Source organism: Colossoma macropomum, unplaced genomic scaffold (assembly GCF_904425465.1).
Source record: "Colossoma macropomum unplaced genomic scaffold, Colossoma_macropomum, whole genome shotgun sequence".
Lineage (NCBI taxonomy): Eukaryota > Metazoa > Chordata > Actinopteri > Characiformes > Serrasalmidae > Colossoma > Colossoma macropomum.
Genome location: NW_023494810.1, coordinates 31,577,565 through 31,590,998, shown reverse-complemented (window position 1 = coordinate 31,590,998; position 13,434 = coordinate 31,577,565). Strand labels below are relative to the sequence as shown.

The following is a 13,434-nucleotide window of genomic DNA, read 5'->3' as shown; positions in this document are numbered from 1 at the left end:
TGCATGTAATAAGCCTGTAATGTTAAGGGGTTAATCAGGAAACTGATACAAAGACATGCACATATTGCTATAGATTCAATTTATGCTTTAACATTTTTAGCTGTCATGCTTTATTTGCATGGTCCCCAGTGGAAGCTCAAAGCTCTCTGGTGAAACTCATGACTTTCAATAAAATTAGGTTTAGGGTCAGGTTTAGTATTATTTTAGAACTGGGTTTAGATTTTAGGAATGAGAAATTTACAGTTAGAGAAAGTTTGGGTGAGCTTAATTAACATATCCTTTGTTCTGTTGTATCGGCTAGTTTAATTAAACATCGTTCGGACATTTCTCACCTCTCTGTCCTCTGCTTTCCTGAAGAAGAAGAAAGAACAAGTAAATCAAATGTATTGAAAATATTAAATTACAGTGATATTAATTCAGTTTCCACAACGCTGAGCTGGTTTGTTCTTGTTCTTGTCTGTATGAGTGAAATCAGCTGATGGACTCACTGATAAATCTGCACAGACAGACGATCATCACTCCAGCCAGTAAGACGCTGACAGAGGTGGTCGACAGTAGTAGGACGAGAAAAGTTCCTGAAAAATAACAAGACTAATTTTGATTACATTTTTTGTAATTGACGAGTCAATTAAGGCCTAATGAGTTAATTAAGTACTGAGACTTAAAGGGTGTTCAAACTTGTGAACATGACATTACAATTACTGTTTTGTTTTGTTTTTTTTCTATGCATTAACATTAGCAAAAAATATACATTTAAATAGTTTGCTATGAAGTTTGTAGGGTTTTTCTTGGCAAAAATATTGACACATATTGTATGGAACATATTTGTTGTTTGATATATTTGATATTTTTTATGATTGTTGATTATAAAGAAGGTCGGTTCTACTGCACATAAGCAGAAAGACTCCCTAGTCTGAAGCCCTAATGGAGAGAGACCATGACTGATCTCTGGTTTAAAGATACGCTAGACTAACATCTCTTCAGCAGGGTTAAAATGTGATATGATCGGACAAACTGGAATTTGAAGCAAAATCTATAAACGAGAAATGAATAATACATATAATGTTGTTTGTTTAGCAGGCAGATACAATCACTCACTCACTTCTGGACAATTTTTGAATGTAATCATCTTGTTTGGAATGCGTTGTTAGAGCTATAAAGGAAAAAGCAATATGTTATTATGTACCAAAAACTCTATTAACTTCGGAACTAATATACTGTCATTTCTACCAATTATGACTGAACAGTTGTTTATCATGTGACCATATTATTCACTTCAGCAACACAGAACAATGCAGAAACTCACCGTCTGTTGTGGTTTCAGCGGGGAGTGTGGCCACAGTATATGAAACTTCTGAGAACAGAGACAGAGAACACGTAGTGGTTAGACAGCATGAAGAACAAAGTCATGTAAGCATATTCTGATATGTTGCAGGTGCTGTATGGTAAACGCCTTTACAGCTTTGCAGACACTAAGCGTTAGATGTTTTAAGAAACATTACGTACATGACATGACATTACTGTACTGTGACTTGATGCTCTGTAATGCACTTCTTTACTTCACAATATTATTGTATGATTTTCAGATGACTAACCAAAACCACTATGCAAATCATCCATAATACCAATAATAAGAGTAGAACATAATAATACTACTATCAATTTGTGCTCAAGGCAATCCAGTACTTATTTTACATGCACATTGGTATAAACAAATGCTGCAGTTATTCCATGTTCCATTTAAAGACATTACACTGTGTTTTATACTATTGAATCCACCCACAAAATAAACAATACAAAACTCAGCTAGTGCAGAGGCATCTCATACATGGCAATTACAGTGTTTAAATATGTTATTTTAGGGAAATAATCATGCTACACAATCACATCGTTCTACTGCCATGATAAAAACTGAGATGCACTTGTAATTTTAACACTATAAAGTTTCATCTCTAGGAGGAGCAGTGCACTCACTGCTCAGTCTCAGACTCTGCATACAAGCACAGCCATTGGCTCATGAGCTGTTGAATGCTGTGATTTTATTGGCTCCCTAATCATCTGCATGAATTAGGGCGTGCTTTATGTAAATGATATGTAAATGGGGTACTGGTGGGCTGGCGCTTGATTTCACGCACTGCTGATTCATCATTTGTGCTCAAATCTCCGCTGGTTTCCGCGTCGTATGAAAGTTTAATAAATCGGATGCAGAGCAGTTCGTATTTCGTTATGTAAGAAAACTTGTATCGGCTACTACATTTCACTCAATAATCATCTCACAATAGCAACACCTGAAATCACTCACAAACTTTTAGTTCTAAGTTTTAGTCTAAACTAGCAAATTAGGACCAACAGATGAAGCTGCTACAAAAATGTAAGGCTCAGTTTAGAATATATAATAATTGATTTTTATACTGCTACAGGTTTTTAGGCCTCTAATCTTGATTAGGACAGTGTATGGTTAAGTACAATCTTGCAATAATGTAAAGTAAAATGAAACAAAAAGCTTAAAAATATAGATAACTACTATAAAAGTGAAATGATACATCCAGGGTAGGATAAAGACAGACTAACCTGTGGTGGATTCTGGTTTTATCAGTTGTGTTGGTAAAGTTGGAGTTGGTAAAGGAGGCAGTTCTGGTGAAAAAGAAATAAACACACACAAACAAAATGAACTGAATGGTTCAGCTTAGAATAACAGACTTAATGCATAAAAAGAAATGTGTCCAGTTAACAACATAGTTCAGCAAAGCATCCATGAAAATGTAAAAGTAAATGGTAGCACTTTATTTTAAAGTGTACATAGAGTTCATAACACAAGACAACTTATGAATAACAAATTTAAAAAGCAATACTTCGGTATTTTTGAACACTTTATGTCAGTTTTCGCAGAATGACATGATGTTTTTTAAAGTAAATGACACTAGATTGACATAACAGGACTTTGAACTAAGGTGATGGACGTTTGTTCCACTTTTAACTATATTATAAAGCATCATTCCCAATTAATTATATTATTATATTATTATATTAATATATAATATTGTATTATAAGGCAAAGGCCCAAAAAAGAACACCATATAAAGCACCAGTTCCCTGTACTGTTTTAGTTTGAGGGCGTCTTTCATATAACTGATATACGGTATTCTTAAATAGGCCTCTAAGATTCATTACTTGGAAACAAAGCCTAATGTCACTGTTATAAAAGAAACAACTGTCTATCAGAACCTTGTGTAATTCGAATATAAGCCGTTTATAAATGGTCAAGTATTGCTTCATAAACTACCTAAGTACTATGTGTTATGAAGTCTCTATGTACATATCCTTCAAATAAAGTGTTACCAGTAAATGTAACAGTGATATTCAGTATAAGACACTCACGTGTGAGGCTGTATGAGTCACTGAGTGGAGAGTGGACGGTTTGGTCAGAGTTCAGTGAATAATCACAGCTCACTTCTCTGCTCTTCGCTGATTTCATACGACTGAACAGAAAATCCTTATGAGCTGTAAATCTACAAGCCAGTGATCCAGATCTCGTCCTGTGAGACATCGTCCACTTTAACTTCTCATCCCCAATGTAGAAATCACACCCAACATCAGCGCTGAGTGACAGTGATATTTCACACACAAGAGTGAACTCATGACGTTGATCATCATGACTGACTGTCACTGTTGGTTTCTTATCTGCAGAGAGGTCAGTGGAACAGTGAAGCTCATTCATATGACTGTATTTATGATTCCCAGCAGTGATATTACAGTCATATAAACAGTGACCTACCCAGTATTCTCACTGGAGCTGGGAGAGAGTGAGGAGACAGAAGCTGTCTATCTGATATTTTCACAGAGTAGTAGCAAATAACGTTGACGGGTTGGAGTGAACTGTAACTGTGTCCAGCCCATGTGGTCAGTTCAGCTCCAGTGAGTGAGAGCTGACAGGATGGAAACTTTAAATCTCTCTGATGTCCTTCTGGATAGAAATAACACAGAGAGACTCCAACATATGTAGGTGTGCAGCTCAGCTGTACAGAGCTTCTCCCTGAAGTGAACACTGAGAGCTGAGGAGCATCTGCAACATAGAGACAGATCCACCATCAGACAACCTACTGGACAGATCACTGGATATAAGACTAAAGCGTTCATATTCTATATTCTCATGCGTTTTCTCTGAAATTCATTTCTGTGTTTTTTGTGCTAAAAACTGTAATGACTCATTTTCACATGATCATTTTCCCAACCTCATTTCCAACAGTACATTTTAACAATAATGTTCACATAGTAGAACTTTTTTCCAGGCACGTTTTCAAAGACCAACATATGAATCACTCCAAAATCAGTGTTTGATACAAAAAAATCATCAAACAGCATCTTAGAATAGAGGAACCCAGAGGAGCACTTGACTCATCCATGACTGTAAATAAGAGATTATTTCTAGTAGAGATTGATCAGTAACTTACCCAGGACCAGGATTGTGACTGGAGCTGGTAGAGAGTGAGGAGATTCATCTTGAGTTCTGAATTCATCCACAATGTAGTAGCAGGTAATGTTGACTGATTTAGGTGACCTGTAACTGCGTCCTGTCCACTTGGTCATTTCAGAGCCAGTGAGTGAGAGCTGACAGGATGATGAGTGTTTTAGATTTGTCTCATCTCTCTCTGGATAGAAATAACACTGAGACACTCCAGCATACAGAGTCTTACAGTCCAGCTGTACTGACCCTCTCTGTGTGAGAACTGCAGGAGACACTGAGAGCTCAGGCTGAGGAACATCTGCAACACACAGACCCTCCATCATTCACTCAAATGATTTCTGAATACAGTGTCACAAATCATTACTTTCTACTGTAGTTTTGCCACACACTCTCAGAAATGAAGGTACTAAACTGTTACCCTCTTGTCACTGGTGTGGTTCCCTCAAGCGTACATCTCAGTACCTTCAGTCAGGGAACATAACTGAACCATAATCCACTGAAATGATATGTTCTAAGCTGTACTGACTCCACACACCCCGTCTCGTCTCCAGGCTTTTATTTTACTGTTCTGTTTTAAAACATTTGGTTATGAAAAGATACAAATACAAACTTTTCACCTGGGAAAACTTATTTAAGGTTCATAATTAGACCTTAAAACCACTGTTGTACCTTTGAGGGAACATTTACATTGTTTGTACCTTGATAAATGAAAAATGTACCTGAACAGAACCTTTATTACTAGCAGTGCACCACTAAATACACACGCAGTCTTTCAAAATAAAAAATTACGGTTCAAAAATTCACAATATGCATCATATGTAAAGGTTCCTAAATACCATCACATTATAAAACATACATAATTCATCCGTTCCAGTGATACTGGTTACAGTGTTCACTACATTAAAGTCCTCAGTTTGAAGTTATTTGTTCCCCAACAAACATAAACACAGTGAATCAAAACCTCTTAGTGCTAAAATGAAACTCACTTTGTAGCTGAACTTGCAGAATCAGATGGAACGAGATGAGGATGAACAGAGCCATTTCACCACCACCAGATGCAAAGAGAGCATCGAGACGCTTACTTTAAACACAGAGTCAGAAAGGAGGTCACTAAATAACAGGAAAACCACACCTGTCTACTTCTGGCTTTCAGTAGCAAATGAAACCCACTTCTGTCCACTTCTGGTCTTTCAGCAGAACAATTTCTGCTTTTATTTCTTTCTATATGGGTCACTTACAAAGATGTCTATCATGGCAAAAACCAGAACTGAACAATAAGACTTTTCATTTGAATGTAGCCTTGATTTGGGGAACATCCATTTTATTATATCAGTATCACCACAACTCTGAAAAGGTATAATATCAGAGCTCGTGTTGTCCACTAGGTGGATTCAAAGCCTTAGAAATCTATATGAAAATGCACTGTACTGTACAGCAGCAGTTCTCCTGTCCTGCTCCTTCCCTGTTCTGGTTCTGTACACTCTTTAAAAAGATGGTTCTTCAAGTGTTCTTTAGTAAAGACAATGGATCTGTATAGAACCATGAACACTCAGCGAACCATTTGCATGATTAAACTTTCTATGAATACCGTGTCTATAAGAACCTATAAACTTATTTGTGACGCATTATAATGGCTTCATAAGGCATCATAAACATGGTAGTTATAAAAATGCTTTACACCTGATTGCCACGCTTATTATGCATCATGAATAACAACATGCCCTATGATGGACCGGCGACCTGTCCAGGGTGTTTCCTGCCTTTCGCCCACTGAGCGCTGGGATAGACTCTTGACCCCCCACCACCCACCCACGTTTTTTTGTGGATCTGGGTTCTTTTTAACAAAGCATATTCGGCTTAGACAGGCTTTATGAGTTTTAGCTTCACAAAATTAAACAAAAACAGACTCAGTTAACTTTACAGTAGCAGTTAATGACTTTGTGAATAATCCTCACGAACAGAAAGAGCATGAAACAACAGAGCTGAAATGCTGGTTGCCAAAGAAGGAGGAAGAAATCATGCAAACCTAAATATGTAGAAAGTAAAGCATGCATAATAATAAAAATCAACACGGTCGCCACAGCTTCTGGGGTTAGAGCCAACTTAGCCAGCTGGACAAGCAAAGAAACTAACTGGATCCAGAATAATGAAAAGGTAAATCTGGAATTTAAACTATATCCAGTCATCAACAATATGCAAATTATTCAGTTGTATATGTATTTAATTCAGACAGCTTGTGGTAGACATTTTTATTATATGGCCTTTAATTTTACAGGACATCAGCTTGTAAGAGGGGAGCCCCAAAATCCTGCTTAGCCCCCAAAATGCAATAACTTTTTAGCAGATAAAAATAAATTAAGACTTTGTACAGAAATAAATTATAACTGAGGATATTATATATATATATATATATATATATATATATTGCTGAAATGAGATGACAGATAGCTATAAATAGAAAGAACATGATCCCTTAAACTGCACATTTTTCAAACATCACAGCTGGAACTGAGTTTGTCTTCTGATAATCACTCCAGAAATGATGACTCCAAAAACGAAGCCAAGCAGACCAAACACCCACCAGAAACTTGGTTTAAATGCAGAAAATTCAGGTCCTTAAAAGAGGAAAAATGAGTTAGTTCATATAACAGATTGTATATTATTTTTGTCTTTATGTTTTTTTTTTTAACAGAACAAGAAAATTTTGAGGAACCTGAATAGAAACTAGGATATACAGGACAGTTCAAAATCAGAAACCACCCTTCAGTTATTTAATTTACAAAAACAGCCATAAAGTACAAGTTATTCATTTTTCAGCACCTCCAAAGTTCAGTCTTAGAAGCTGGTTGATCATTTTCTAAAGTAATCAAACACATTCAGTGGTGTTGAGGTCTGGACTCTGGGGTGGTCAGTCCATCGTTCAGCTTCTTTGTTTGATGTGTCCGTCTCCTTTTCTCAGTGAGGTTCTTCTTGACAGCTACACATCCTTTCAGACCCATAGAGCTGAGTCGTCTTCTCACAGTGGAAGGATGGACAGAAACACCTGTGGATGTCTACCAGGTCGTCCACAGATGTTAGCACAGTCGTGTTCAACTCTATTTTTTTTTTTATTTTATTTTATTTTTTTTTTTGACGTTCTCCTTTCTTATGCAGGTGCAACTTATATCTAATCTAAAATGAATACTAATGGCTTTTTTGGCTGGACGTTAAACAAATGAAGGGTGGTCTCTGACTCTCACACAGTGCTATTTATCATGACATACTCACTCCATGTGGACATCTTGGGCTCTGCCATGCTGCTGTGCTTCACCTCACATGTATATTCCTCACCAGGGCGAGGAGTGATGGCCATGTACTTATAGACTCTGTATGTCCAGTCATCACCATACATCAGGTCAGATGTTATACCTTTGTCGACAGATGGATGACCATTGAGGAAAAAGTTGATTTCTATGTCTCCAGGGTAGAACCCAGTGGCATAGCAATAAAGAACATTAGCTTGACCTTCTGCCACAGGGAACTGGGCATACACATTGACCGAAGGCCGAACTGTGGACCAGAAAAAACATTTTAATTTGAAAGTTGGCATTTCTAAATACAACCCCATTTCCATAAAAGTAGGGACACTGTGCAGAAAGTAAATAAAAATAGAATGCATTGATGAGCAAATCATGTAAACTATTTTTTCAAAGGAAAATACTACAAAGACAACATATCAAATGTTGAAACTGAAAAATATATGCCCATTTTGTATTTGATGCCAACAACACATTTCAAAAAAGTTGGGACGGGGGCATGTTTACTACTGCGTTTCATGACCTCTTCTTTGAACAACACTTTGGGCATTTGGGAACTGAGGAGAGACACTGCTGTAGTTTTAAAAGTGAAATTTTTTCCATTCTTGTTTGATACCAGATTTCAGCTGCTCAATAGTTTGCCGTATTTGCCTTCATAAATGTTCATGTCACCCATGCCATGTGCACCAACTCTCCTCTATACCATCATCAATACTGGCTTTTGAACTGTGCACTAGCTGGGAGGACACAGTGTCCATGATTTCAAAAAAACTTTCAAATTTTGATTCATCGGACCACAAAACATTTTTCCACTTCCCCTCAGTCCATTTTAAATGAGCTCAGGCCCAGAGAAAGTGGCAGCGTTTCTGTATCCTATTCCTGTACAGTTTCTTCTTTGCATTTTAGAGTTTAACTTGCATTTGTGGATGCAGTGATGAACTGTTTTCACAGACAGTGGTTTTCAGAAGTGTTTCTGAGCCCATGCAGTGATTTCCACTCCAGAATCATGTCTGTTTTTAATGCAGTGCTGTCTGAGGGTCCAAAGATCACGGCCAGCAAATGCTGGTTTTTGGTCTTGTCCCTTACATACAGAGATTTCTCCAGATTCTTTTAATGTCATTATGTACCGTAGATGATAAAAGCAAAAGTTCTTTGCTATTTTATGTTGAGAAACGTTATTCTTGAATTGTTGCACTATTTGATCGTGCAGTCTTTCACAGAGTGGTGAACCGCTCCTCATCTTTACTTCTGAAAGACTCCGCCTTTCTGAGATGCTCTTTTATACCCACTCATGTTACTGACCTGTTTTCAACCACCAGGTATTTTTTTAGCATTATACAATTTTACCAGCCTTTTGTTGCCCCCATCCCAACTTTTTTGGAACATGTTTTTGGCATCAAATTCAAAATGGGCAAATATTTTTCAAAAAACATTTGAAATGTCTTTTTGAAATTTAAACACTTGTTGTCTTTGTACTATTTTTAATGAAATACAGGGTTTAAATGATTTGCACATCATTGCATTTTGTTTTTATTTACATTTTGCCCAGTGTCCCATCTTTTTTGGAAATAGAGTTGTATTTAAATGTACAGTTACACAGTAAAAATGGCTTGTCAGATCAACCTAAAAAAATACTTGTGGTAACAAGTCAATTAACCAGTTTTATTCAACCTAAATAAATACTTTGGCTGTTTGTTTTTTTTTCAATGAATGTAATTTTTTAAATTGAATAAAACTAGTTCGACTGCTTGTTACCACATGAAGTAATTTTTTAGGTTGATCTGACGAGCCACTTTTTACAGTGTGTATTTAATTCTAATATTTTGAACAATTTCAGACAAATAATGCTCTCATTTTTTTAAGTACAAGTAAATTAACACATCATTTACAGGGAACAAACATAAATATTAGCGCAAAATGTCTATTTATTGCTGTTTAATATAAAATGTGTCATAACGTTTGCACAGTTTACACTTTGTTTTTTTCCCAATATATTAAATTCAGCAAATAAACAGTAATTGTGTATTAAAATGTGCAGAAGTGTGTTCTCTGTAGGAGATGCGTTCACTTACTTTTACTCAGAAAATCAATCAAACATGTCATTTGCAGAGGGACACACAAACTGTTGCAGATAAGTGTATATAACAACTGCCCCATTGGCTTTAGCTACTTTCCATAAGTAAAATCTTGGTGTAAAATTTTCACCATGCATTTGAATTGCTTAAAACTGTGAAACAGGCAGGCACCAAACTCAGAGGTGCTTGAGTTCCTAGGTCCACTTTTACAATAACAGCCAAGATCACTGACATTCTATTTACTTTCCAAAACCACCAGTGAACCTACACGTGTCCTCTGAGTTTATATGTAATGTTGATGATGGTAAAATAGTGGAAAATCTGAAAAGCTTTTGGTAACACTTTCTATGAATGTCACGTTTGTAAGCATCTATAAACACATTCATAACATGTTCCCTTCCACCATTACAGGACTGTTGAAAAGGCTAAAATTTTCTTAAATCTATCATAAAATAATGTTGTAGGCATCAGGCAGTGAATTCATAACCATTTCATGTAGTAACTTTCTGTGGAAGAGCTTTCAGAGGTGGACGTCTGGTTCCTATCACCACCACTGTGAGCACTTCTGACTCGGTAAGTGACTCTGTTTACATCTATAGTTATATAATTATGCAGACGTTTTGAAGAATTGGTGGAAATCCCCTTTAAACCAACACTTCCCCACAAGCTTTGATGTCATATGATGCCTTACGTCCTGTGGTATCTGTGGTAGCACAACTTCCTCTAATACCCTAACTAGCTACTCCTTTTTTAGTCTAAAGAAATGTAAAGTATTTAGTAAGTTTATGTGTGATATCTACACACTGATATCCCCACTGAGCTCAGGGGTAGATCTCAGCTTGCTAAATCAGCAAAGTAAGCATGTGATTACCCAAAGGAGGCCTGACAGCCCCTGTTTGCTCTCTGAGCTTGGAGAGATATTCTTCCTGGCGATGAAAACCATGTAGAACTTCGTACATGCAGAAGGTCTGATCGCTGTCGTCCAGCACGGAGAAGCCTGTGGTCGCACTGGGGCGCAAGACAAATGTCTTTTTTGCCTTGTCAAAGTACGCAAATGTGGCATCGTTCACAAGAACCACCACTGCCTGGTCTACAGAGCCGTTACCCTTCATCCGAGTGTAGGCCTGGATATTCACCGTCTGGTAATCTGGAGAAAGACAGTGATTCAGAAGGTTATAAGTTCTAAAATAAGGAAAAGAGAAGCAGGTTCATACAGAGAGTGCTCACCTCAGAACCTTTAGCATGAACACGGTGTTAGAATTCACAAACAGGACAGAAGGCAAAGCTCTAAAACTGATCTTACCAATATGGTCCAAATTGAGGAAAAGAAGGGTTCTTCTATTATTACAGTGTCAAGCTTGCAAAAATATAAGGTCCATGTTTGGTGCTATATCAAAAAGGTTCTATGTAGAACCATATATAACACATTCTCTGTCACCATTTTACCATGAAAGTGAACCATTTAAGCACCATTTAATTCTGCATCCCATTTATGTACAGTTTCTTCTTTGCGTTTTAGAGTTTTAACTTGCATTTGTGGATGCAGTGATGAACTGTTTTTACAGACAGTGGTTTTCAGAAGTGTTTCTGAGCCCATGCAGTGATTTCCACTCCAGAATCATATCTGTTTTTAATGCAGTGCTGCCTGAGGGTCCAAAGATCACAGCCAGCAAATACTGGTTTTTGGCCTGAATCTTTTAATGATATTATGTACCGTAGATGATGAAAAGCAAAAGTTCTTTGCTATTTTATGTTGAGAAACGTTATTCTTGAATTATTGCACTATTTGATTGTGCGGTCTTTCACAGAGTGGTGAACCCCTCCTCATCTTTACTTCTGAAAGACTCAGCCTCTCTGGGATGCTCTTTTTATACACAATCATGTTACTGACCTGTTGCCAACTAACCACCAGGTGTTTTTTTAGCATTACACAACTTTACCAGCCTTTTGTTGCCCCCGTCCCAACTTTTTTGGAACGTGTTGTTGGCATCAAATTCAAAATGGGCAAATATTTTTCAAAAAAACAATAAAAATTTTTTTTTAAATTTCAACATTTGTTTTCTTTGTACTATTTTTAGTGAAATATGGGGTTTAAATGATTTGCACATCTTTGCTAAAGAACTCTTGCTATCTTTTTTAAGAGGGTATTTAAACCCAAGGCATTAATAGAGATAGTAACAAGCTGAACATATACAAAATCATCATTTATAGGGTACTATCTGTTGGGAGGTGTTCGTCCCAAACCATAACCCCTAAATTTACACTTGTGAAAATAACACATTTTTTGTATTATTTTTCAAATACATGAAAAATATCATTGGTATTTCAAAGTGAAGTTGAGCTATTTAGATTTATCATGATTTTTAAATAAAAACTTTGTCACTACCAAAAACAATTTTCTGCAGTTAAGTAAACTTTTTTGTGTTAAGTAAACTTTTTACGTGTGTAGCTGATCAGAGCTGTGTTTGCTAGTCATGTACTGGTTGTGTTTTTGAGTTCTGCTCAAATTAGCTAAAATTGTCACCACTGAAAAAAGTCACTACTGAAACATTTGGTAGTTTCAGTCGTGTTATAATTGTTTTGGTAGTGACAAAATAGGTGTTTAAACATTTGTGTCAATAAAGTCCAACTAAATTAAAAGTCCTAAAACTCTGACTTTGATCCAAATCAGTAGAATGATTCATATAGTACCAGTCAAAAGTTGGGACACACCTTCTCATTCAGTGTTTTTTCTTTATTTATTTATTTTTTTATTTTCTACATTGTAGATTAATATAGAAAATAATAAAAAAATAAAGAAAAACTTTTGACTAGTGCTGTATATTTAACAGAAACCAAATTCAAATTCACCAAATCCAAGGCTTCTTTTGGTGAACTGGAATTCACTGCATTTTTCACGTTTCATATGTAAATAAATAAATAAATAATAGTCAGTGTGTTTACTTTCAGTTGCACTTTGTCATTTTGCCACTAGAGGGCAGTTAATTTGCACAACATTTTGTAAGTCTGGGGAATTAAGCTGTCATTTTTTGAAAATCTAAGTACTAATTGTGCAATCTAACATCAAGACTGTAAGATTTAAGGTTTTAGTCCTGAGCTGTAGAGTTCCATTACAGAACAGCTCCTTACCAGAGACGAATGGGGAGCTAGTTGTGTTTCTCAGTTCCTTATGAATTTGTAATGGGTTTGTATCATTCAGAGCATTTCAGAACTCTAATATTAACTATCCACTTCTACTCAACCACATTTGACAAGAAAACAATTGAAATTTTTTTTCTTCACAATATTTGTGATGCTGGATGTACTAAGAAGGTCCACTGCACTTCTGAAGGGAACTTTAGGTCTTCAAACTGAAACTGTTTGCTACTTTTACTATACATCAGTCATTATTTCGCTGAGGAAACAACATGATTTCAGAAGCATTGAGACTAATTAACCCACCTCCACTCCTTACCTGTCCACAGCAGAACGGCAGGAGCCTGAAGTAGCATAAGCACAAAAGACTTAAGAGACATTTTGGCTGGAACACCACAGTTTCATTTGCCTGGTTTAGTGTCGCTCTGGGGAACAGAACAGCCTCCGGATATCAAGTGGCTTA

At 36.5% G+C, this 13,434-nt stretch overlaps 2 protein-coding genes across 3 annotated transcripts; both read right to left on the bottom strand.

Annotated features, from left to right (window-relative positions):
* Positions 1-1,271: 1,271 nt before the first annotated feature.
* LOC118800047 lies at positions 1,272-6,630 on the bottom strand. Its single transcript, XM_036560194.1, has 6 exons — positions 5,452-6,630; positions 4,452-4,763; positions 3,776-4,063; positions 3,379-3,681; positions 2,572-2,634; positions 1,272-1,354 (listed from the first exon to the last, which is right to left on the bottom strand). Exons 1-6 carry the CDS (start codon positions 5,504-5,506, stop codon positions 1,272-1,274), a joined length of 1,104 nt encoding a protein of 367 aa, XP_036416087.1. The 5' UTR covers positions 5,507-6,630.
* A 201-nt stretch (positions 6,631-6,831) lies between these two features.
* Positions 6,832-13,412, bottom strand: zmp:0000001138 (uncharacterized protein LOC100002901 homolog). Of its 2 annotated transcripts, none has more exons than XM_036559424.1 (4): positions 13,291-13,412; positions 10,708-10,983; positions 7,733-8,014; positions 6,832-7,080 (listed from the first exon to the last, which is right to left on the bottom strand). In XM_036559424.1, exons 1-4 carry the CDS (start codon positions 13,349-13,351, stop codon positions 6,962-6,964), a joined length of 738 nt encoding a protein of 245 aa, XP_036415317.1. In that variant the 5' UTR covers positions 13,352-13,412; the 3' UTR covers positions 6,832-6,961. The 2 variants fall into 2 exon arrangements, with proteins under 2 accessions (XP_036415317.1, XP_036415318.1); XM_036559425.1 differs by having other exon boundaries at positions 7,043-7,080; positions 7,729-8,014.
* Between the last annotated feature and the right edge of the window lie 22 nt (positions 13,413-13,434).